We start from the raw sequence: 27,054 nt of genomic DNA on the forward strand, positions 1-27,054 counted from the left end.
AGCAAACTTCTAAATTTTAGTTTTTAAGCTACCAGAAACTCATAAACTCTGGCCTGTATCTTGCCATAAAATGTTTTTTTCACATATCATCTCTACTGAGATGAGGCCTTTTCCTGATTTCTTCCACAAATAAACAGTAATATTTGCTGTCACAGGAATGCTAATTACCAATAGCTAAAGTGGCTTTATAACCACATTGGAAAGAGCCACTGAAAGTTCTTTCACAGAAACTTACATTCTTTCTGTGAGCCACCATGGCAATAATTTTTAAAAGTTCTACTGTATACAAGAAGGCTATAGGTGAAATTTCAAGACAGGAACAATCATTCTTTTCTTTACCCTGACAACTTCCAGGTAGCTAATTGTTTTCAGAGCATTTTAGGCTCCACAAAACTGGCATGATGGGGAAATGCTATTGTTTACCACTTCACACTTGACAAAAGCAATTCCCACGTGAACGACAAGCTTGGCTGGGGACACGGTCCTGCTACCTTAAAGGAGGAAATGGGTGGGTGAGTTCTCAGGCACAAGAAATTGTCATGTTGTCACCCTCTTGTTTCAATAGCAAAGCCACTTTTGTTCCCAGTTTTGCTCTTGCTATTGTGATCCTCACGTGCTTGGCTAAAATTTCTATATCATAATTAATCATAAATGAACACCCTTCCAAAATATAATAATGATACGCATTGTAAAAAAATAAAGTTATCAGATCTATTAAAAATAGTAACTTCTTCCTTATACAGATTTTTATTATACAAAACACCTTGAAATAAAATCACAAAAGAGAATAAGAAATGCTTAAAAGTAATGATAAATTACTTTTAATTTTCCATCAGTAGTTTTTTCCTTAAAAAATTCCCGTGTGAAATCCTATTATCATTTCAGTATAAAAACAAAATAATGTGTGGCATGTATATGTAAGTTCATACACAAATGTACTCATACCCACACATGAAGAGCCTTAAATTTACATTTAAAGGTATTAAACATTTTTCTGTGCTGACTGAAACTTTATCAATAGTGACAGGGGCGGACATAGTGATTCTGTTTTACTGTAATAACCAAATATCTTTCTGTCACAAGGTCAAAGAGTTCCCTATAGAGTCCACACACTTTTAACAGCAACTTTGTTGTGTATGTGTGATTTTAAAGGGAACCAAAAGGATGGCTACTTCAAAAAGCACTCTCAATTTATTTCTTCAATGAAAGATGATCCAACTCTGGTGGGTTTAAATAGTCTAATTTATGCAAACAGTCCAAGACCATGTGTCTTATTTCAATGTGTTTATTTCTTATTCTGCATCCTCAGAGCCTTCCCTGAGAAGAATTGTTAAAAAAAAAGATTAATATATTTAATGTAGAAAAAATGACTTCAAATAAATAAGCATAAGAACTTGCTCAGCAGGCAATATTTATAAATCCACAAGGAGTAAATTACACCATAGTCCAATCATTCTCTCAAACTGAGCTGTGCTTATTCTGCACTTTTAAAGTTAACTTATCAAAAGTCCAATGGTGACCAAAGCCAGCCGTTTTTCTAAGTTTTTTTAAAAAAAGTTTTCAGTTTATCCAGCTTTGACACTTGGGAGGAGGTTGAATATCAAAGCCAAAGAGAAGGTGGGTCCAAAGTTTTTCATTAGCACTTGGTGGGAGACTGCAAAGAACAATACAACATAACACACAAAATTCAATGCAGGGGGTGGGGAAGTCTTCCAAATCCCACCTTCCACATCTTTGTCTAAGCAGAAATAATCTTTCTGAGCCAAATTGGAAGCCCAGATTTGGGGATTTACTGTTCAGTTTTTTTCCACTCTTTTTTGGTTCATTTTTGCATTGCTACACCTTCTATGTGTCCAAACCTCTCGTGTTTGAAAATGTACAGTAGTAATCAATCAAGATTATACGAGAGAACTGGCAATTTTTAGTGAGTCCTTTAATGGTTTATATTGTGTTGTGTTGTACAATCATTCCTTGCGTTCTTAAATTTGTGGATCCGTGAGAAAAGAGCCTTTTTGTTACAGTGCTCACCTCTGACTGTAACGTCTTTCTCTTGAATCACATCTTCTCCAGTGTACAAGTTCTTTGCTCGACAGGCATAGGTACCTGAATGTTCAAGTGTAACATTCTTAACGATGAGAGTGAGATCAATGGAATACTCCTTAGTGGCTGGCTTTTTTATTCTTGATTGATTAACTGTCCTTGGTAATATCCAGGCAACATCTTTGTATAGAAGTTTGTTGGCTAAACAGGACAACACAAGCGTTTCTCCTTCCACAGGTGTTTTCTTTAGGTTAATGTGGAATCCATCTGGAACATCTGTCAAAAATCAAAACTTAATTTTAATTCAGGAGAATGTTTGAAAGAACATCATTTCTAGGGCACACCACTCATCCTTCTCATCCTCCTAATATGTTCTGCCACGTGCCAAGCACATTGGTATCTGGGTCTGGCTAGTGCCTGCATAAAAGGCAGACTAGCTATGTATATGCTACCCTGAGCACTATGATGGAAGAAATGTGGGATATAAAATAAATCAATATTACATTATTGCAATTTGGCTAAGCCAGTGCACAACAACATTAAACAAATACATAAGCAAGACCTCTAGAATCAAGGCCCAAAGGGTAACTAGACTAAGTTTTTATTGATTTTATTGTACCCAATTTGAATTGGATACAGATTAAAATACATGCAAGCAGGCTAGCAAAAACTTTGCTGGCCCCTGTTCCTAACAGTAGCTCCTCTAGCCACCTGAAAGTGAGCCAGAGCATGAGCTATTGAATGGGAACACTTGGGTAGAAGGATCCATGGAAACTGGATGGATGCATTGTCCTGTCCAACAAAGAAAAGGAGATCCTGAATCCAATCCATTTATGGTTACCTTCCCAATAGTAAACCACCCATTCAGTGGCAAAACAAAATCTGTCTGTATTCTGCTGATCAAACAGCATTTCTCATTGGTGGTTTACATCATTAGTATTCACCTTTTTATTTTGTCTCTTACATACAGTCTAAATTTCAAAAACTAGAAGGATGTTGCCAATTTTTTCTTGGTCCTAAAACTATGTTGCTGCTTGTTTGGCCAGAATGGTAATCAAAGTCTAGGAAATTAAGAAATTGTCTGCATTTTCAATTTAAAAATATCAGTTATAATGGAAATTTGGCATCTTCATTTGGTGCGGGAAAGACCCTCTGGTTTCTCCAGGTTCAAAGGCAGTATACTGTCATTGAATACACAGGGGGAATACAGACAGGTGGCTCCATGCCACCCATTTTTAAGGAGCCCTGATGGCGCAGTGGTTAAATGCCTGTACTGCAGCCATTCACTCAAAACCACAAGGTTGCGAGTTCAAGACCAGCAAAAGGGCCCAAGCTCGACTCAGGCTTGCATCCTTCCGAGGTCGCTAAAATGAGTACCCAGACTGTTGGGGGCAAATTAGCTTACTTGCTAATTAGCTTACTTGCTGTTCACCGCTATGATCTTTGGAATAGCGGTATATAAATAAAACAAATTATTATTATTATTATTATTATTATTTTTGCCCTTTGTCGGTGCCACACCAGCTCTAGGCAGCTTTTTTTAGGGGTATCATAATAGTGTCCACTGTATTAAGAATGGATGGGAACTATGCAGCCCTTCAGATGCCGTTGAACTGCAACTGCCATCTGCTCTAGTGGAGGGCCAGATGATTCCCATACATCATATAACACTTACTAAAGTCTACTATTCATCTATGGGATAGCGAGGGCTGAATCCACACCAGCAAAATAATCTAGCTCCAGTGTGCAGTATTCTGCCCCAGTTTCACCCTGTTACTGCCAAATGCACTCATAACAAACTGGACTCAAACTGTATTGATAGTCACACATTTCCCCTGCCCAAATTCAAATCACATTTAGTCTAATACAGTATCTGGATTGAAATATTTTAGGTCAGATGACTCCAGCATCTGCACACACCCTCATCCCCAACATGTTGCTTTTAATTGAATTTTGAGGTAAACACCTTGTGCTTTTACTTAGTCTGTAACCCCGCTTCGATCCACTGGGAGAGGCAGGGAAACAAATAAATTTTATTATTATTATTATTATTTATTATGTATAAACCTATCAACTAATAGCATTTTTGCCCTCTCAGTCTTACCATTCCCTTTGCACTCTCATTGGATGGCTCCCCCATCCAATCCCCTTCTCTGTTTGTTTCCCAGTGAGTGATCATGAGTAAGTGAGGGTAATTTAAATGTCTCCCAACACACACATGAACAGACACACAGGATGAAGAGAGGGTGGTACATCACTCTCTAGGCTAGAGAGAGGTAGCAGGATGGGATGAGGAGAAAGCTGGGGCAGGTGGACAGGCAAGATGGTGGTAGCAGTGGGAGGAAGTTGGAAGGGGCTGCTAGAGGCTGCTCCTATGGTGACAGCTTTGCAGATTCAGTGATGTCACTAGAGGGTGTCACATAAAATAAATTATTGATAGCTACTAAAAGTTAGGTATGATTTTTTTAAAAGGACTGGTAGGACAGATTTATTGTTAGATCCTCACTGTTGCAGACAGTGAGATCACCTAGGGCTGCTGTCACCACAGTGTGGTAAAATCATGGTGTCACCCTGCAGCAAGTAGTCACTCCAGGGGAGACAAGATGGAGATTGAGCAGGAGGGGACGGTGGAAGGAGAAGAAGTAGCAAGTTTGAAGGGCCGCTCACCATCCACCCTCATGGCACCAATTATGGTGATACCAACTACAGTAAGTTTACAACTGGCTCACCATGTCGCCTCTTCCCATTTGGGTTTTTCTGCAGCCTTGGGCTTTCTCAGCCAAGAGAACTCAAGGCAGCAGAGAAGAATGGATGGATGGCAGCAGCTGGTGTGAGCTTCCAAACAGCTTATCGCACAGTCACTTCTCATTTGGGCTTCTCCGCAGCTTTTGCTCTTACAGCTGAGATTCAAAGAGCCCAAGGCAGTGGAGAAGAATGGACAGGAGGAGGCAGCTGCAGCAATCTGCTGCACCTCCATTGTCTGGCCAGCCTGCAGCTCCACTAGACCCAAAAGGAACTGCCAGTTGGCAAGAGTAATGCACCCCCTCCAGTTGCCACAATGTGTGGAAGGCCCCCCACCTTTGAGGTGTCACTCAATGCAGTCAACACATCTCATCTCCTTAGTGACTCCACTGGCTATCCCCGAGATATGAGAAACTATAAAGTGTAGCGAATTCTACAACAGTGAAAATCTTTAGATGTAAATTGTGACATTGTACACAAAGCATTCAGAAACTATAATGATAATTACAATTGTATTTGCACATTTGGGGAAACTGCACCATCAAAATCTATACAGAAGATTTATGAGGGTATGTGGGCATGTGTGAAGGTGCACCAAAAGCCCTTTTGATTCAAATACAAATTGGAAGCCGCCCTTTGGCTTTTTCTTTGTGAATATAACTTGATTTACATTGGGGGAGAATCACAGAGCCTTCTCAGGGCATCTCAAACCACTGGCTAGAGCTGCCAGGACCTGCAGTCTGACAACATCTGGAGGGTCACATGATTCCCACCCATGGTATACATAATAATCTTAACTGTAAACGTAATTGGTTAGATTTTTATATGGCTGAATGAATCCCTTGCCACTCATTGACAATTCCCTCTCCATCTCCTTGAATAGTTTATCTCTTGGTGAAATGTGTTTTTCTTTCAAATTATGGATCCACATTTCAGTTACAAAGCTATCATTAGAAGTTTTGTGCTTTTGCAAGGATTTATAGAGAGTATGAAATTATTTTGAATGTGCTTAAGACTTGTTTTATAAGCTGTAGAGGCTTTTAGCAGTCTGACCAATATTTAAATTTGTTTCTTGAAGTGCTGTGAACATTAGAGCTAGATAGTACTCCATTTCTCATTTGCTGTGTTTTCAGTACTATACTGATGTTAGCTTGAGGAACACGTTTACTGAACTAAATTCTTATTTGCACAATTTATGGCATAACACATGAGCTACAGCTTCTTATTCATCATTCTGAGTTTGGCACATTTTGAGTTGGTCATTGTACAAAAAAGACCAAAGAAATGCGAAATGGTATATTGTGCACCTAATAGATTTTAGAGACACTTTGGTAATGCTCAAAGTGCCATTTTATTTGAAGTGCTGCCATAATTTTCTGTCTAATTCTTTTGTTATCTAAAGAAAGTAGGTGATTTTGGAAGGAAGGAAGGAAGGAAGGAAGGAAGGAAGGAAGGAAGGAAGGGCAAAAAGAAAAGAAAAAGGAAAGCAACTCAAAATCCTTTGTTTGAAACAAGAGGTCTCCTGATCTGCAACACCTTGTAGGCTGTTAAAGCCTGAGACAAACCACATATCGAGTGGCTGGAATAATGTAAAAGTGTTGTATTTACTTTAGTGATTTGAAACTTCCTGTGGAAATAGCTCCCAGGTTTCCTGATGGAAGATTTTGTTTATCTTTGCCAAGCACCATCAGGAATCTCAAAATAAAATGCCTTTAGTGACACTGGCCAGCCAGGAGATAAGGCTATGCTGTTCCTGTCTCACCCTCAGTAATTACAAACACACCCATGGCCCTACTGTGTGCCAGCAAAACAATTTAAAAAATAGGGGAGGTATCAGGCCAAAGGGTTGGGGTGCATGGAAGAAAGGATTAATTTGACTCGAATGTCACAGGATCCCTCGTAAAATGAATGTAACATACTCAAGCATTCATAATTTACATAAATTTACCAGGGGCTTACATCAGTGTATATTTTCCATCTACTTATGTGGGCTCTACACACAAACCCCCAAGCTTATTGTACAATTTTAAAAAATCAGACATTTCTTTGACTCTTTTGTCTTCAGTGAACATGACATTATAGACACCTATTCTTTACAAAACCAAAATTACAAAACTGAGGCCATTGTATTTCAGACATATGAGATGACATGCCTCAATGGGAAAGGTAATAATGCCTGGTAATGTAGAAGACAATATGAAACAAGAAAGACCACAGTACAGATGGATTGAGTAGTAGAATCATAGAGATGAAAGAGACCACCAGGGTCATCCAGTCCAACCCCTTTCCATGCAGGAACTCACAATGAAAGCACCCTGACAGATGGCCATCCAGCCTCTGTTTAAAGACCTCCAAAAAAAGAAACTCCACCACAATCCAAAGCAGTGTGTTTCGCTGACGAACAGCACTTACTGCCACAAATGTTTAGGTGTTTAGGTGAAATCTCTTTTCCTGTAATTTGAATCCATTGCTTCAGGTCTTAGTCTCTGGAGCAGCAGAAAACAAGCTTGCTCCATCCTCAATATGGCCCCCCTTCAAATACTTAAACAGAGCTATCATATCACCTCTTAACCATCTCTTCTCCAGGCTAAACATACCCAGCTCCCTAAGTCTCTCCCCATAAGGCATGGTTTCCAGACCCCTGATCGTTTTGGTCGCCTTCCTCTGGACACACTCCAACATCCTTTTTGAAGGGTGGTGTCCAGAACTGGTGAGTCAATCAAGGAAGCCACAGTCCTGAGTTTGCAAGACCTGAGCAGGGCTGCTGACAATTTTAGAGGTGTCTTGTTCATAGGTTCACCATAAGTCATAGCGAACTTGATGACAAATAACAACAAATTCTTTACAGAAACTTGTAAGAAAAACAAGAGTCATGTTTTCAAATATGGATCTGGTGAAAACATGCCTTAACCAGAGAATTTAGTGAATAATTTAAAGCCCTTAAAGAACATATAGCCAAGAGCTGCCAAACTCTCCTAGTACTGATGTCTAGGACTGTGGCTTAACTAGAGGCAGGGGGGAGGAGTTGGGTGGGCATATTATCCAGGCAGTGGCTTCGGAGAGCCAGATGTAACCAACCCCCTCCCCCCCCCACACACACACCTGTGTGTGCCTTTGAATCACACCTCAACACTTTAGATGTCATCAGGGCAGATCCACTATTGAAGATACAGTTCTGCAATAGCTACGTATGGTATGGGCCAAGCAAATTGTCCCAGGGTTACAGTGGGAAACTGATGTCTATAAATTTAAAAATGCAACTGATATCTACAAATTTAATTTGAAAATCTATTTTTTCCAGTTTACAAGAGAAACAAGAAATAAATGTGAGCAAATGAAATTATGCATGGATGCATCCAAAGCAGCGTTTCAGGGGTTGTTACATCCAAACAACAACAATCATTACATTATTTCAACATCATTACTTTGACAAAATAACAGTTATCACTTAAAATGCAAGACTGTACAGGTTATATCGTTGCTTGTAAACAAGTTACATCCAAGCTCCAGTTGATACAGAACCATAGAAAAACTTGTATGTGCTCAGCTTCCTACAAATTGGCATACATATGGGCACTAGGTCCTTGGGCAGGCAGGGTTACTTTCTTCACTGTATTGCAGTGGCTCTGGATCTTTGGTTCTCCATTCGTTCTGCTTCCAGAAGTCCCAGCCAACTTGGCCAACAGTGAGGAATTATGGGAACTGAAGTCCAAATCATCTGGAGGACCAAAAGTGGGGGGGCCACTTTTATATTGGGAATAGCACACTACCTGGGAGGGATGGCCTGCTTGCCTTGTGGTTTGACCTCAGGGTCTGCTCTGTTATTTGGCAAAGTAAGAAGGCTGCCTTGACAGCAGATGCTGGGGGCAGAAGTAACACACAACCTGACAGATGTTCCTGTTGAATTACCTGACTGTTCCCTGCTTTTGCAGAAGGTAGCTGTATATATCACACAGCTTGTTCTGTCCCACCCCCATAAACCAGCTTCATATCTCAGGTGTTGGGGTGTGATATCCTATCATGAGCAGAGGAGTAGGTTTAAACTGCCAGCCCATCTGGCTTCCATATATGGAGCAGAGAGAGGACACAACTCTGCCTCAGATAGCAAAATGTCTTAGGCTTGCTCCGTAGACTTCATATTTATCCCAGGATCCCCCCCCCCAATCTGAACAGAATAGAATACCACCCTCGAAGGGACATCTTCCTGCCCCACACATTCCTGTTCCCTCCCTGCCATTCTCTGATCAAACTAGACTTCAAATGGGAGCAACTTGAAAGTTGCTGAAAAGCTAACAACCCTCTAGCAATCAGTCTAGCCCTAAAGCATCTATTTTGAATATACTGAAAGGAAATCCTTTTTAGCATCCTGGCCTTTTGTTTGCAGCCACTGGTATTTTGTACTGGCATTAGTTTAAAGCTGCTTTTTTGTTGTTCCTCAGCAAGGGATGAACAATAAGAACATTTAGTTTTTTAGCTGACTGCAAGAAGAAAAGGTGAGTTGACTGCAGTAGCACTGCATTAGAATGGAATCAGATACAACTGATGTTCTCACATCACAAGCTATTTAGATTAGTCCACAGTGAGATCCACATGCACTGAGGAAAGCATTTAATATGAGTTGGGTTTCTTTGGGACAGGGGACCCATGAGCCCAAGGGTCACGTCTATCATCCATTCCTTGCAGCATATAGAACATACATGACAGAGTTATGCATGAACCAGCCACATAACTGACCCAGACAGAATGTTTGCAGACATTCTTTGACCTTAAACCAAGTCAGCCAGTTGTTAGCAATGAGCAGTTTGCTACCTGTTATATTACCAATATACTATACAGATCAGTCAGTTGGCACTCTGACATTTCTGTTATTTGCGTCCACCATATTGATTTCCTCAGCATGGGAATGAGTAAAAACTGATTCTATCCAGTAATTTGCATGAATTGATATAGCATGAATTGTACTTTACCTGTTACAAAATAACTGATGCTTCTTTCATCGCTTCCCACTTTATTGGAAGCTATGCAGCTGTAACTTCCGGATGATCTGGATTCAGCCACAGTTAATATGCTAGCAATCTGTGGAGACAAAAATAGTCTTAGTTCTTGTAAGACTGAAGTAACTATTTCTCATTGATCTTCCTAAATACTGACACCAATATGATTCAGTTGTTCCATTCATTCAGAGAAAGGGAGAGTAGCAGTGTAAGGAGGGTGAGTGTGTAAAACCATGGAAATAATGGAAAAATAACAGGAAAGCAACTTTCCCGGGGGACCTCTACATTATCAGATGTCATGTCATTATGAATAGGTGGAGAAGGGTTTAAAATTGATCTATCTCATGCAGTACATGAGGTGTGGTACCATAAGCTCTACCCTGCAGGCTGCCCAAAGGTCACTCAGTCAGCAAAAGTAGTTGGCAAGGATAATACTGGAAAATCTGGCTTCTGTCTGAAACAGGTTCATCTGTTGAATTCAAAAGGATAGGCACAGGGTGGTGACTCTTTTACTTTCTTTTTGCATTTTGGGATTAGATATTAGATGTCCTTGCAAAGGAATCATATCAACAGTATGTTTTAATTGGCATCTTCACTTGATGCTGGGGAGGGAAGGTTAAGATTTAAAGATGTGCATTTTTCAAACCATCTGTTGTGTTTGGACATCTCAGAATAACTCTGGATCATTCAGTTTATTCCTAAAGCAAAATTATATCTGTAGAAAATCCAATAATACTACCATATGCTATCTGAAAAGTGTGGTGATCACTTCTCTGTCTCTAAATGTGTCAACTTGTTAACTCTCAAAGGCTAGGATGAAGTGGCACAGTTTGATCAAATCACCCTAGAGCAGTGGTTCCCAAACATTGGTCCTCCAGATGTTTTGGACCTCAGCTTCAAGAATTCAAAATTGTTGGCCAAGCTGGTCTGGGCCTTCTAGAAGCTCTAGTCCAAAACTCCTGGAGTACCAAAGTTTGGGAACCACTTCCCTAAAGGACAGATCTCACTCTAGAATATGAAAGCTTGTGTAAAGCAAAATTTACTCCTTTTTAAAAGAGACCACAGATGAACAAGGAATGGATAAAGAATTATTGTTTGTCCATTCCTTAAAATTTCCTAAAGAAAATTGTGAATTCCATGAATTAAAAATCGCCCATTAATTCACTTTTATGGGCAAGCATTATTCTTTTAAACTATTCAACATCTTTATCAATGACTTGGATGACAGAACTGGGAGCATAGTTATCAAATTTGCAGATGACACCAAATTAGGAGGAATAGCTAATACTCCAGAGGACAGGACCAAAATTCAAAATGACCTGAATAGACTAGAAAGCTGGGCCAAAGCTAACAAAATGAAATTCAACACGGAAAAGTGTAAGGTACTGCACTTAGGGTGAAAAATGAAATGCACAGATATAGGATGGGGGACACCTGGCTGAACGAGACTACATGTGAAAGGGATCTGGGAGTCCAAGTAGATCACAAGTTGAACATGAGTCAAGAGTATGATGCTGCAGCTAAAAAGGTCAATGCAATTTTAGGCTGCATCAATAGAAGTATAATGTCTAGATCAAGGGAAGTAATAGTGCCACTCTATTCTGCACTGGTCAGGCCCCACCTGGAATATTGTGTCCAGTTCTGGGCACCACAATTAAAAAGGACATTGAGAAACTGGAGCGTGTCCAAAGGAGGACGACTAAAATGATGAAGGGTCTGGAAACCATGCCCTATGAGGAACGACTCAGGGAGCTGGGGATGTTTAGCCTGGAGAAAAGAAGGTTAAGAGGCGATATGATAGCCCTGTTTAAATATTTGAAGGGATGTCATATTTGAGGAGGGACAAGCTTGTTTTCTGCTGCTCCAGAGAACAGGACCCAGCGTAATGGATGCAAGCTACAGGAAAGACATTCCACCTCAGTAAGGGCTGTTTGACAGTGGAACACACTTCCTTGGAGAGTGGTGGAGTCTCCCTCTTGGAAGTCTTTAAGCAGAGGCTGGATGGCCATGCTTTGATTGTGAGTTCCTACATGGCAGAGGGTTGGACTGGATGGCCCTTGTGGTCTCTTCCAACTCTAGGATTCTATGGTTCTATGAAAGGATAGCTTGCTAAAATTTTAAATACGTTTGAAACTATGAATGAAAATTTCATTATCAGCCAATATTTCCAGTGAAGATTTGTCTGCTGTCAGGCTCAGGAGGAAGTCAGTCTGACATTTCAGCTCATACCACCCCATTCTACCACCTTAAAACAAAACAAAACAAAATGCAACACAGCCTGCATAAAAGGAAACAGTTCTATCTATAAGGCGAACATGCAAATGCCACATGTCCTAATATGACTTCATTCACATTATGTTAGGAGAGCCATGTCAGTCTACAAGAAAAAGAACAAACCAAAAAAACAAACACCCAAAACACCCTAGAATTACACTGGTCTGTTGTGATGTAACTCCATTGACTGTGTTTTGGAAATGACCCTAACTTGCTTCTCCATCTGACCTATTTAATAAGCCAGGAAGGGCAATGGTTTAACGTCATGTGTTGACTCTCACCTCTCCAAGGATCCTGTCTGCATCCTCAGATTGCACAAATTAAGCCACAGAATGAGTATGTCTATGAATTTTCTCTGACAAGTTTACTGTTTGACCTTGGACAGGGTGTTTTCATTTAGCCTCCCTTAAGCAGAGCAGCCCTCACAATGGAGGAGGCAAGCATCATGAAAATGTGATTAAAACATGGTAACAGTGCGATGGGGGGGGGGGGGGAGAGATTAACACACCCCCGTGTGCTTCTCCCATTCATGTCCCATGCGTAAACTGTAATGGACACATCTTTGGGTAATAATGAGAGTTTTCTTCATTACCCAAAGATGCGTCCATTACAGTTTATGCATGTAACACAGATGGGAGAAGCGTGTGGGGGGTGTGATAATCTTCCCCCCAGTTGCATTATTACCACATTTTAATCATGTTTTCATAATGCTTGCCTCCCATGTGATAGAGTTCAATGTGTTTGGCTGGCCAGAAGTGATGGTACAATAAGTAGGAGGAAAGAATGGCCTTATGGGATGAAATATTTATGTTTCTACAAAGCTCGTGTATAGAGCTTTGTTGGTTTTTAAAATGATGTCCATATTTTATTTTTTTAAAATCTACTTTATTGAGGCAGTTTGAGAAAAATACATGCAACAGTTTCTCTTAGTTTTCATTTTTGTTCTCAAGACATAGGGCAACACCATAAACTACCAGGAAGTACCAAAAATGGGAATCAGTTGTGCTTCCTTTTTCACCATGAATATCAATAAGCAATATGCCTTCTGTTAGTATTCACTATGCCTCTATATGAAATCTTATCCATCTCAGAACTGCTTCGCCCTGAAGACTGTGTTTTGGTAAAATTCTCATCCACCTCTTTTGTGAAATGATCTTCTCAGGAGCTCAAACATCCTCATGTCTCTTGTTTGAATTGTCTCCACACTTTTAACATTAATTTTTAAAAGTATGACTGCCAAAACCAGACATGAGATGAAGTCCAGTGGTCATCAAATATTTTCATATATTTACTTGAAAGCTTACTTGAAAGCCGGCTATGGAAAACACTTTCAGGACACCAAAACATAAGGAAAAGACACAAATGGCATGAAAGGGCATGTTCCTAGTCAGTCAACGTTATTTGGTGCGCATTGTATCAGTGATAAGATTTTTATATTGTGAAATACAGAGGTTCTCAAGTGGGGGAGTGCTAAACTTGAATTCCCTAGTCCCTCATTCTTGTCTTCCTCGTCTCAAACTTTTTATGTGTAAAATTTACACACGCATTGACTTAAATATTGAATTTATTTAAATAAAACTGTTCTAATTTGAACAATGTTATTTCCTTATAAAATATGAAAATATGAAAATACATGAATGTGTGAATGAATATATGCACACTACATAAACAAAATATTTTTATTCATATACTACATCAGGGGGCAGAAGGTGACATTCACATGTATATGTTAAGGATGTCCCAAAGGTATAACAAGTTTGAGTATCACTGGTTTAATGCTAGTTTATCCCATTTTATGCATAACATTTTGTTCTCTCCATTCCCTCTGAGAATTTAGCATCCAAAGAGGCTTCTATAGCTAATTGTTAGCAGGCCCTGAAGACTATATGGTGAATCATCGAAGACACACTATCTGCTATCAATTATTTGTAGGGATAGCATGACCAATTTTCACAGAGAAAAGAAGATGTATTTGCACACATACCTACTATAATGAAAAGGCTTGATTGTGGATAGCATCAGGAACATAGCCAAGGGGGGGGGGTCTGTAGGGTCTGGACCACCCCTTCCATTAGATATAATGAATGGTGTGCGCTGCTGCGCCCAAGCCCCATTATAATGGTGGCACTTAGTCTGGACCTCCCCTTCCCAGAATCCTGGCTACGTCCCTGATGGCATGATGCAAGTTAAAATTTCAGTTCAGCTGTGAAGCTTATTGAACACCCCAGGCCACAATACAGTTTTCAGTATTAGAGTTGTCATGAACTTAATTTTACCAGTAGCTCTTTCAGAATCAAATCATGATAATTGGTCATCCAATATTAGCAGCAGGTCATAGTTAGAAAGCCCAAAGCTGATTTTTTTTTTTTTTTGTTCTTTTTGCATTTAGGTTACCTTATTCTTCCCTTCTAATACTGCTGTTCTTTGTGTGATGCTTTTGATTTTGTTTCCTGTAGAGCTCCCAGTTTTCAAGATGAAAGATCTCTCTGGACTGGAGCAAAAGTCATACCTGGATAAATAAGAGTGAATCAAGAATCTCATGTTATAGGGCATCATAAGTCATTTCCTGCAAAAGGCACTACCTTAGTATAATGATATCCTTAAGTGTCCATCATCTAGAGCTATTGCTAGTAATGGGTTGTAGGCTAAAGTTTACATCAAAATTCAAACTCCCTGCTATACGCTGTAATACTATATGCACTTTCCTAAGAGTAAAGTCTGTTATATACAATGGTATTTACTTTACAGAAGGCATGCTAGCTCTCTGCCATCCAACAATTATAATATTATACAAAACTAAATAAAAAATAGGCTGAAAAATGTTGCCCTAGTTAACTGATCTATGTCCAACATTATACAGAGATCAAACACTTTTTACCCTGAATTAAAGCATACTATTCAGATTCTGAATTTTATTTTATCTACATCTGACCATAGTGATGGGAAAGCACAATATATAGGTCATCAACATCTAAAACTGGATCTCAAAATCTCATAACATAATGTATAGCTCTACAAATTAGTGGAAAAATTATTTAAGTAATTTCAAGATTAGGCCTTGCTTCTTCCCAACCCTCACTTAGGAGCAAATGAAATTTGATGCAAACAGCTATTTCTACCAGGTTCTGATCTGCATGCACACCTTGTCTTGGAATATTTTACCTACTTGAAAATATGCTTTTACCAAGCTTTTTGCCTCACAATCAGTAACCTTAATGAAGATGACTGAGAATGGGATGTGCTTTTAACATTCAAAAGAACTATGGATTGAATCCAAATGGAGGAACATTTATCACCCTCATCCCAACAGATGGGCCATCATCATCCTTAAAATGCTATTTAGGAGAGCCTCTGCAGAATAGCTGTGCACTGTGTACAGAAAGCACCTCTCCCCAAATCAGACAAAGACATCATTTCGGCCTCTGAGGGAGAGAGAAGGCTGGCCCAGTTCCATCAGGGGCTAGCCTAAAGAAAGAGGCTCCTCCCTCCCTAACTGTCATCTTTCGGCCTCTGAGGGAGAGAGAAGGCTGGCCCAGTTCCATCAGGGGCTAGCCTGAAGAAGGAGGCTCCTCCCTCCCTAACTGTCATCTTTCGGCCTCTGAGGGAGAGAGAAGGCTGGCCCAGTTCCATCAGGGGCTAGCCTGAAGAAGGAGGCTCCTCTCTCCCTCCCTGTCATCTTTTGGCCTCTGAGGGAGAGAGTAGGCTGGCCCAGTTCCATCAAGGGCTAGCCTGAAGAAGAAGAGCTCTCCCTCCGGTCCATCTGCCTTGGTCCAGGCCTCAGAGGGAGAGAAGAATGCTGGACCTGATTCCTTCCCCCCCTCACCATTCCCTTCTCTTTTTGTGTCGTGTCTTTTAGATTGTAAGCCTGTGGGCAGGGAACTGTCTGTTATCCCCTCTATTGTAAACCGCTCGGATTCCCAGTGATTGGGCGGTATATAAATAAAACCTATTATTATTATTATTATTATTATTATTATTATTATTATTATTATCATCATCATCATTATGAGAGGAGCCTTTTTGTCCAGAAAAGACAGTTTCTAGATCTATCTTGTATCATCATAGTCACCACCACCACAAATATAATTATTATAGTACAGGTTGAGTCTCCCTTATCTGAAATGTTTGGAACCGGAAATGTTTTGGATTTTATTTTCTTTTGATTTTGAAATATTTGGATATAGCTATCTTGTGGATCGAAGTTTCAACAGGTAAGTCATTTAGGTTTTGTATACTTCTTATAAATATAGCCTGAAGGTAATTGTCTATCTAATATTTTAAATAATTTTGTGCATGAAACAAAGATAGTCTATACTGAACCATCAGAAAGCAAACATGTCACTATCTCAGCCACCCATGTGGACAATTTTGGATTTTGGAGTATATCGGATTTTGGAATTCCAGATAAAAGATACTCAACCTGCACAGTAAACAATATACTATATTATGCAATCTAGTATAACAATTAATAATTATAATTTACTAATAGCTGAGAACCACTATGATGTAGTGGTTTGGTGATTGGACTAGGACACTGGGAGACCAGGGTTCAAATCCTTACCTGGCCATGGAAACCCCCCGGGGGGACCTTGGGCAAGTCACACTCTCTCAGCCTCAGAAGAAGGCTAAGGAAAACCCTTTCTGAACAAATTCAACCAAGAAAACCCCATGATAGGTTTGCCTTAGAGTTGCCATATGTCCAGAACTGACTTTAAGGCACGTAACTACAAATTAAGAACTATTGGCCCCATACAGACTGCCAAAATAAAGCTGCTTCGGGTCACTTTGGAGTTAGGCTGTTTAAATGATGCATGCATCCTAAGGGTCCGGAAGCTGTGCCAAAGCTGTGCTCCAGGCCTTAGGACTGGATTGTGGCTTTGGCGTGGCTTCTGGAGTCTTAGGACGCATGCAACATTTAAACAGCATACCTCCAAAGTGACCTGAAGCAGCTTTATTTTGGCCTGTCTGTATGGGGCCATTATTTAATGTTAATTATCAATTAATATTATTAATATCTCAGGTGCATTACAGACCACCCAAAACGGGCGGTCTGCCGCCGCCGCCAGTTGCTGCGTCCGGGAACCGCAGCGGCCAAACCGCGTGGTTCCCGGGCGCAGCCAGAAAGAAGCGCAGAAATGGCACTTCTTTCTGGGCCTCGGAAGTGGCGCCGTGAGGCGCTAGCCGCACACTCGCGGCATCACTTCCGCCGCACGACCAACATCAAAATGGCGGCCCCGTGTGGACGGGCGCCGCCATTTTGTACAGACTCGGTCCGTATTAGGGTTGAGAGGCGTCAGGAAGTGATGACCCTTCTCAACCCGAACACACCCCTTCTCAGCCCTAGCACGCCCTTTGGCACGTTTGTAGCATGCCAAACAGACCATTTTAATGCTTGATTTAATTTTACTTTTAGCTTCAAAATCTAATGTTTGATGCCATTTCAATTTTTTGTACTTTACACAAACCTTATAGGTTGCATTTTATTTTTCAGGAAGAAATTACTAAAATGTGAAAATTACAGACATAGAGTTGAATTTCATCTATAGATCCTGGGTTTCAAAAAAACTGCATTTTTAAAAGATGAAATCTCATAATGATGTATTTATTTCACTTATATATTCAACTGTATTTTACAGACTCACAGCAGCTGATAGTATCCTTTTTAAAATGTTGTTAATAGTTTTATATTTAAGGTGCCCACTATCTAAAGATTTATTTAAAAAATTATCTGGTCTTTATTCCAATATGGGACTCAAGTTAAGTTTTATTTAATTCTTGCCATACAGTGGGCATGATCCAGAAGAAAGCATATGAAATTCATGTTTGTGCAAGGGATTTCTAGACATTTGACAATGTTGCAATGTGAGTTATGTTGGAGCATATCTTCAAGTGACTTAGGTCCTGTCTTCACTTGCGCAAAGATCTTGGGGTGCCCCTGAAGTATTCCAGCCCCACATTCCCATCACCACCACCACCTGGTATGTTTTGCTAAGGCTGTTTGGCTCTTGCAGTGAACAACATAAGGCTGCCTTCCGATGTGATCCTTGTTCATTGCTTGGAACCACTGCTGAGGTCAGAACGATGTGCTTAGCCATGTTATTGATGCTAGGCTCTTAATTCACCAGCCAGACTGCAGCGGTAACACCAGCTGGCTCACATCTGAAGTAGAAGACCAAGTCTACAAAATCTCATGCTACAACTTCTTTCGCACAGTTAGTTTGAAATATATTGCAAAATCCCTTTGCTTACTGATATTCCAGACTAACATGGCTGTGTCTCTGAATTCTACCAACAAAAGGTGAGCTATTTAAATGCAGGTTAGGGAAAGGAAATCCTGAATTGGCTACAGGCATCATGAAGACAGTCCGGATTTGATTTGTGGTTTTAGCCTGACATCATGTAAGCAGGAACCAACAAGCCTGGATGGAATTCAGAGTAAATTAACCATGAAGACAAGCCCTAATGCTAATAGTCAAGTCCATTCACATTGTCCTAAGAACATCTGTTAAATTAAGACAACATTGCTCTCCACTGCCATCATCATTACAGGTTCAATTGTTAATGTAAAAACAGACAAACAAAAACAACACAAGATCACACACCTATCTATGTGCCATAGTAGAAGAAACTAACAACATCAGAATATCTTCCTTAGTTTGGGATAAAATGTATGAAACTATGTAAATGTATATCAAAACATCTAATTCCTTAAATTTTGTCAGGTGGACAGTGGGAGGTGAATCCGTGAAAATTTCAAGAGAGAAAAAAAAGCTCTGTTCAGTTTTACACAAAGTCTGGCTTTTAATCAAAGTTTTCAGCTGAAGCTTTGATGAAAGTAGTTTCTTCTCCCAAGCCTAATTTGATACATGTGTAAATAAACTCATTGGAATGCTTATTACATTGTGTCCATTTTTTCACATTCCTTTATCGGAAGGATTCTTGTTTTTGTCCACAACCAGGTGATCAGATCCACTTTGAATGGTAAGAGTTTTGACCCTTGATGAACTCTCTTTTTCAAAACATGTGTGTTAATGTACATCAAATGTCCTCAAAGTGAACTAAATTCCCTCATTAGTAAGTTATTTCCCTATGTAAATCTCTTGAGCAACATGGGATTTAAACCATAAGCTTTTGTTCAAATAGCTGGCACTGGCCACAGATCAAACAAGCATCAATCCCTTCCTAACAATTTAACTGCCTCATTTGTTTATGTCATTGGATAAGAAGAACATCTGATTTATTTATTTATTTTTACATGACACAAAAGAAAAACAATAGGTTTACTCATTTGAATGCCATTTACACTTCTTAATTTCTGGGGTCTATGATAATCTAAGAAAGTGTTGCATTTTTTTTTTCAAATGACATATGTTCTTAATTTCTAACCTCTTAATTTCTTAAGAGGCGGGACACACTTTGCATGCCAAAAGGTCTCAGATCCAATCCCCCATATCTCTATTTAAGGCTAGGAAATAATGCTGCCTGAAACACTGGGAAGCCATAGTGTAACAATGTCAACAATACTGAGCTAGTTGGGCTAGTAATCTGACTTGGTACAAGATAGCTTCCTACATTTCCATGATACTGGACTTTCCAGTCAATAATAAGAAATACTGGGAAATGCCAGCAGCCAACAAAATCTCTTAGCTCCTGGAGCTATGGATTGTAAGGTAATGGACATTGGGGAGAGGGCAATGGACATAGTGTACATCTCTTGGACAACATCTGTTTTTATAAGGCATTCACCACATCAACCTTAGCAGCAAAATGTCATGGACCAAGGCTGGATAATGTGAAAAAAGAGTGCTGCTGAATTAGAACAAAAGCCTATGAAGTCCAACATCCTGCCTCCCACAGTGGCTAACCAGACGCTTCCAGGAAGCCTTATGCAACCAGCACATGAAGAAAACTCTGTGACTCCCCAACATTTTTTATTTGGTGACACAACTGGCTCTGAACATAAGGTTCTGTACAGTAATAATGACTAATACTTTCCACATCCAGATCTAGAACCGCAAGTCCCTGAAAGGAAGATGCCAACACTAAGTTTCTTCCTGGCTTACAGACATTTCTACGTGGGAGGGATTCAGGAAAGTATGGAGAAAGGTTGAAAAAACCCTTCCTGCCTGCCATCTTCATATCCTGATGTCCCCTACTTCATGGCTATAATTAAGTGTGTGTGTGTGTGTGTGTGTGTGTGTGTGTGTGTGTGTGTATTAGTTGTAAAAAAAATCTCATAAATTTCATGCTTCATTTGATTCAAAGGACAATACCAAACTACACTGTTATAGCGCTATTAGTCAACTTTAACTGCTATGGCTGCCTCCTGTGTAATCCTAGGATCTGCACTTTACAGAGGTGTATTTAAAATTCGTGGCCAGAGAGTTCTTAGGTCTCATTAAACTACAAACCCCAGAATTCTGCAGGAGGCAGCCATAGCAATTAAAGTGTAATAATAGCCCCAAAATAGTGTAGTGTGATATTGTCAAGAGTTAGCATCTAGTGTCACGTTGCATGGCAAAGAGTTCCACTTTGACAGTTTCAAAAGTTATAGTTTTTATCAAGTTTCATGATAGTGTCTGTATTTTACTTTTTAAAAGCTTAAAATTTTATTTCAGGATTGCCATTATGCCTAACAGCCCCAAATTAAAATGTTTTACTTATTCGTCTTATGATACATAAACTGAATATGCAGAGAAATGTGGCAATTGGATAACCAATGTCACAAATGCAAGGAGATATATATATATATATATATATATGTATGTATGTATGTTAAGGTGTGTAATTTTATTCTCCAATGCCAACATTCGAAATTTCAAAACTAAGTAAAAATGAAAAAGGGCACCATTTTTTTCATTTCTTACAATGTTTTCGACTGATCATGTATAGATGACAAAGATTTTGTTTTATGAAGGAGAGCAGCCATTAAAAATTCATACAAACAAAATGACTGAAAGTATGACCAGCTCCAACATACTATCCACCCCTGCTTGGTCACTGTTGTATCATTGTGTTCATGCAGTACATTTATAAGTAACAAAATGATCTACAGTGTTTTTCCCCAACGTTGTTATATTTTTGCAAGAAGGGGTGTGGTCCAAGATGTCTAGGACTACAATTGCCACCAGCCCCACCCACCAGGGTCATTGGCCCATAAAAGAAATCGGCCAGCATGGCCTTTCTCTACAGGGGAAGAAGATGGTAGGATGGGGAATGCTGATTTACTGATTTCCTTAGAAATCAAAGGTAATGGCATATAGAAATGACATTCAAAGGTCTCCTTTGTTATGAAAGTGAAGTATAATGCTGTAACATTCCAAAATTAATTTCAAGATTTTAAAGTCCTTTCTGGTCACTGTCAAATTATTAGCAATTATTAAAATGGTTTTTGTTTGTTTGTTTGTTTTTAACAAGTTTTTTTTTTTTAAAAAAAAAACCCAACCTCATCCAAACAGATGGGTATGTTAGGCCCCCAGATTCATGTTCTATTGCAGAATTCACACAGAATTAAATTTACAAAGTAGGTATTTTTTTTAGCATCATCACACAAACAATTTCACTGTTTCACCCACTGTCATGTATATATCTTAGAATAATCAAAACATCTGGGACTAAAAATGTCCCAACAAATCTTTTACACTTGGGCTGGTTATACTTTTGCAAGAAGGGACAGCTCCTCAAAATAAAACTTCCAATCCTTGAACATGGCTACCATAATTTGGATATTGTGCAATGCCTTTGATTCTGCATGCAGAAATGCTCCTATGGACGTGGGCATTTTTATTCCCCCACAATGCATTAGAATTCTCACTGGAGTCAGAAAATAGCCCATGCCAAGGATTTTTAAATCCGTCCCAATCTTTTTTTTTAATTGACTACTGTATTGGATGATGATGATGACGATGATTTCTGTCCAACTGCCCCCTAACCTGGGACTCAAAGTGACCCACAATTTAAAAGTACAACACAATTAGACACATACCAAAAAGTGCTCATTAAAATAGAGTTAAACTATTTATAATATTAAAACAATTCATACTCATTAAAAAATAAAATGCAATTTAAAAAGTAAAAAGCTCTTAAAAACAGTTGAGCTGAAACAATAGAGCACCCCTTAGCCCATTCTTTTTTAAAAATTGACTTGAAGGCACAACAGCACTAACAAAGAAAAGGAATTTCAGCAGGTATTGCTTGTCACATATGCTACAGATTCAGATTCAGGGACATGGTTACCTTGACTGAGTCACTCTATGCATGTGAGGAAGCAGGCCAAATTTACAGAAGCTAATGCTACAACGTCTGTCTCTCAGTCACAAAGGTGCTACAAGATCTCTTTGCATCTGTAATGCAATCTTCCTCTTTTCTCATTGCCTTCTACCTTACCAAGCATTACTGTTGTTTCTAGTGGGTCACATCTTTTCATGTAAGGCCAAAGAACAACAGTCTCAGCTTAGTCATCCTGGCTTCTAGGTCTGATTTGCTCTAGGACTCATTTATTTGTCTTTTTAGCAGTCCATCTGAACTCTTCTACAGCGCAAAATTTCAAATGAGTTGATTTTCTTCCTGTCAGCTTTCTTCATTGTCCATCTTTCACAGCTATACATAGAAATGGAAAATACGATGATATGGACACTCCGAACTTGAGTATTCAATGATATATCTTCACACTTCAGGATATTTTTAGTTCTTTTATAGCTGTTTTTCCAAATCTTAGGGGCTGTACAAACAGCCCGTAAGAGGTGGCTCTATGCCGCCCCTGGAAGTGCTGGGTTGGGGATGCGGCAACTGCACGCCATGCTTCCAACCCAGTACAAAAAGGAGATTTCCACTGCTACAGGGATGCCATAAGCACCACTGTGTGGCCTTATAGCACCCCTTGTGCACAATGCCATTTGGGCGCTGTGCACGAACAATATCATTATGGTGCAAGCCAAGATGGCACCCACATACAGCCACAAGGGCTTGGAGCATTAAACACTCACCCCTCGTGGAAACCTAGTTCAGTTCCAGGCTGGAACAAAGTGCCGGTCTGTACACCCTCCTAGTCTTCTTCTAATTTTTTGACTGCAGTCTCCATTCTGATTAATTACTGAACCAAGGTATGGAAAATCTTTCATTGTTTCAATGGCTTCATCAAATATTTTAAAGTTATATAAATAATCAACAGTCATTATTTTTGTTTTCTTAATGTTCAGCTGTAAACCTTTCTTTTGCACTTTCTTCCCTTACTTTCTTCAGTAATCAGTCCACATCTTTGCCATTCTAATAAATTTAATAAATAATATTTTTTTATTTATATACCGCCCTGTGGCGAACCAATCCGGGCGGTTTACAACATTAAAATAACATACAGCATAAAAACAATATATTTTCCTCCCCCCTTAAAAAGTTATTAAACAACATATCTAATTTAATACCGCAATAACTAGTTAAAATAACAATAAATTAAACAAAATAATACCAACCAACAAACCACTGCAACTTCAGTTCTAAAGAAAAGAAAAGGGGGCTTTGGAGACATTACTGAGGAGGGGGGAGATCCTGAGATCTTGGGGCCGGGATATTTCAGTTTGGGAAGGCCTGCCTGAAGAGATCCGTCTTGGCAGCCTTTTTGAAGCTGTCCAAAGATGTTAATTGAAGGCTCTCATCCGGCAGGTCGTTCCAGAGCCTGGGGGCGACAACAGAGAAAGCCCTCCGGGAGGTCGCCGCAAGCCTCGATTTTTGAGGCTGCAACAAGTTCCTCCCAGAGGACCGGAGAGCGCGGGGAGGATTGTATGGGAAGAGGCAGTCTCTGAGATAGCTTGGACCCAAGCCATTTAGGGCTTTAAAGGTAATAACCAACACCTTGTACTGGGTTCTTCTGGTATTATGGTATCATAACTGATGTTCCTTCCTTCAATTCCCATGCCTCCATCCTCCTAATCCTGCTTTTACAAATGATATGTTCAGCATACAGGTTAAACATCTTGGGTGATAAAATGCAGCCTTGCTAGGCCCTCTTGTTAGTTGGAATACATTCTGTTTCTGTGTATTCTGTCCTGATGGTAATCTCTTATCCTGCGCATAGGTTACACCTCAGGACAATCAAATGTTCTGGCACTTTACGAGCAATCCATAGTTTTTCATGATCTACACCAGGGGTCGGCAACCACTGGCCCGCGGAGGCCTTTCAGCCAGTCCCTGCGCACTCCTGCCGCCACCGCCGATTGCGGCTTTTTGTCGCTCCGGGCGGTGCCATTTTGTTTCTCAAAATGGCGGTGAAGTCTCGCGCGACCTTTCCCGTGGTCACATGAGACTTTGCCGCCATTTTGAGAAACAAAATGGCGGTGGCCTCTAGGAGACCCGTTGCGGTGGCCGGGGCCCTACTACAGGACTCCGGCGGCGGCAGCGGGCACTGCCGGCCCCCACCGGCTTTTTTGCCGGCCTCTGACAGGGCCTGGGGCTCCATCAGGGGCCGGCAAAGAGGGAGAGGCCTCCAGCGCTGGCGGCCCCTGCCAGCTTTTTTGCCGGTCTCTGATGGGGTCTGGGGCCCCGTCAGGGGCCAGCAAAGAGGAGGAGGCCTCCAGCGCTGGCGGCCCCTGCCGGCTTTTTTGCCGGAGGAGGCCTCCAGCACTGAAGGCCTCCACTGGCTTCTTTGCTGGCCTCTGACGGGGCCTGGGGCCCCGTCAGGGGCCGGCAAGAGGGGGAGGCCTCCAGTGCTGGCAGCCTCCGCCGGCTCTTTCCCGGCCTCTGACAGGGTCTGGGGCCCGTCAGGAGCCGGCAAAGAGGAGGATGCCTGGCTCCCAGAGGGTGGAAGCTCCGCCCGCCGGCATGCAGCTCCGCCCCGGAGGGTGGAAGCCCCACCCGGTACATGGCCCCACCCCGGAGGGTACAAGCTCACCTCCGGCTTCGGCCCCCCAGTTGTCTGAGGGACAGCAACCCGGCCCCCAGCTCAAAAAGGTTGCCTACCCCGATCTACACAGTCAAAGTCTTTGCTACAATCTATAAAGTGCAGGCTGATTTTCTTCTGAAATTCTTTGATATGCTCCATTATCCAACATATCTTAACAATATGATCTCTAGTGCCTCTTCCTGAACCCAGCTTGAGAATCTGGCATTTTTTTACTCTATATACGATAAAAGTCTTTGCTGTATAATTTGGGTATCATTTTGCAATTCTGCAAAATTACTGCAATTCCTAGCACCCCTTTCTTGGGAATTGGGGTGTGTATTGAGCATTTCCAGTCTGTGGGCCATTCTATTGTTTTCCATATTTATTGACAGATTTTAATTAAATCTAGAGTAGATTCTGTCTCTCAGCTTGAAACAGCTCTATTGATATGCCATCTGTTCCTTGTGATTTATTTCTCCCCAGTTCTCTGAGTGCAGCTTCCACTTCACTTTCTAAAATTGTAGGTTGATCTTTAAATGGTTATTCTTTGAATGCATTTGTGATCATGTCATTCCTTTTATATGGTTCTTCAGTGTATTGTTTCTATTGCCTTTTTATTTGTACATGGTCATATACTGTGTTCGCCTGCTGGTTGTGTAGCATCCCCACTCTAAATTTAAAATTTCCTTTGATTTCTTGGACATTGTGGAAGAGGACTCTTTCTTTTTTGTTGTCAACTTCTGTTTCTCTGAATTGATTAATATAGTAGTTCTCTTTGTTTCTGTGCACAAGTTGTTGAATAGTTGCATTTAGTTTTGTTATTCTTTTTCTGTCACCTTTTGCTTTTTGTCTGTCCTTAACTGGTAAAGAGTTTCATCTGTCACCCATTGAGGTTTCTCCTTCTTATTTGTTGTAGATAGCATCTTCTGGCATTTCTCCCTGACAAATACCTTGGCTTCAGTCCAGAGTTCTTCTGGCTCCCAGTCAATTAGGCAAATCTATTCTTTATATTATCTTTAAATTATACAGTGATATTATTCAGGTTGAATAATAATAATAATAATAATAATAATAATAATACTGTTTATTTATAGCCCGCTTTTCCAAAGGAGATCAAAGCGGATTACAACAAGGGTATAAAACATAATATAATTTGAACAAACAGTATATACACATCATAAAAACACTCTAGAGTTAAAAACACCATAAGATTACAAAGAATAAAACCAAAGCAAAACTAGCTGGAAGACAACTTATATGATAGGGAGAGAGCAGATATCATGACACATGGGGGAAAGCCTGTTGGAAGAGATAGGTCTTGAGCTTCTTCCTAAACAGGTCAAGGGAGGCGACAGAGCGGAGCTCACTGGGAAGGGAGTTCCAGAGCTGCGGGGCCAAGTTAGAAAACACCCTCCGTGCAGTCAAGGTGTACTTCGACTTAGGAACCCTCAACAATTGCTTCCCGGCCGATCTGAGAGTGCGGGGTGGATTATATGGGGAGAGGCAGTCCTTCAAGTACCCTGGGCCCAAGCCATTTAGGGCTTTATAGGTAATAACCAACACCTTGTATTGTGCCCGGAAGCGAATAGACAGCCAATGAAGATCTTGCAAAATAGGTGTTATGTGACTAGTCCTGGGACATCCAGTGACTAACCTTGCTGCCATGTTCTGTACTAATTGAAGCTTCCAGGTTTGGTACAAGGGTTGCCCCATGTAGAGCGCATTACAGAAATCCAACCGAGAAGTTACCAGAGCATGCACCACCGTTTCAAGGTCCCCCTGGCCCAGGTAGGGTCACAGCTGGCATATCAGCCGAAGCTGATAACAGGTGCTCCTGACTGTCGCATCCACCTAAGATGTGAGGTGGAGCGACGAGTCCAGAAGCACCCCCAGACTGCGAACTGAGTCCTTCAGGGGGAGTGTGACCCCATTCAGGACAGGTGGAGAAATCTCCTTTCATGGGCCAGGAGAACCTATCACGAGTACTTCCGTTTTCTCTGGATTCAAGCTGAGTCTGTTTTCCCTCATCCAGCCCATTACCGACTCCAGACAGGCATTTAGAGTAGAGATGCCATCCCTAGTCACTGCATCAGTCAGAGACACAGAGAAACATATTTGGGTGTCATCAGC

At 40.6% G+C, this 27,054-nt stretch overlaps 1 protein-coding gene across 3 annotated transcripts in view; it reads right to left on the minus strand.

Moving 5' to 3' along the window:
• The window catches only part of FLT1 (fms related receptor tyrosine kinase 1), a 202,424-nt gene that overhangs the window by 62,258 nt on the left and 113,112 nt on the right, over positions 1 to 27,054 (minus strand). For all 3 annotated transcript variants that reach the window (XM_042457573.1, XM_042457574.1, XM_042457575.1), the window contains exons 11-13: positions 14,445 to 14,559; positions 9,750 to 9,858; positions 2,029 to 2,316 (exon numbers count right to left, since the gene is read on the minus strand). In XM_042457573.1, coding sequence (XP_042313507.1) covers positions 2,029 to 2,316; positions 9,750 to 9,858; positions 14,445 to 14,559 — 512 coding nt within the window. The remainder of the gene's footprint in view (positions 1 to 2,028; positions 2,317 to 9,749; positions 9,859 to 14,444; positions 14,560 to 27,054) is intronic.

This window comes from Sceloporus undulatus, chromosome 3 (assembly GCF_019175285.1).
Source record: "Sceloporus undulatus isolate JIND9_A2432 ecotype Alabama chromosome 3, SceUnd_v1.1, whole genome shotgun sequence".
Taxonomy (NCBI): domain Eukaryota; kingdom Metazoa; phylum Chordata; class Lepidosauria; order Squamata; family Phrynosomatidae; genus Sceloporus; species Sceloporus undulatus.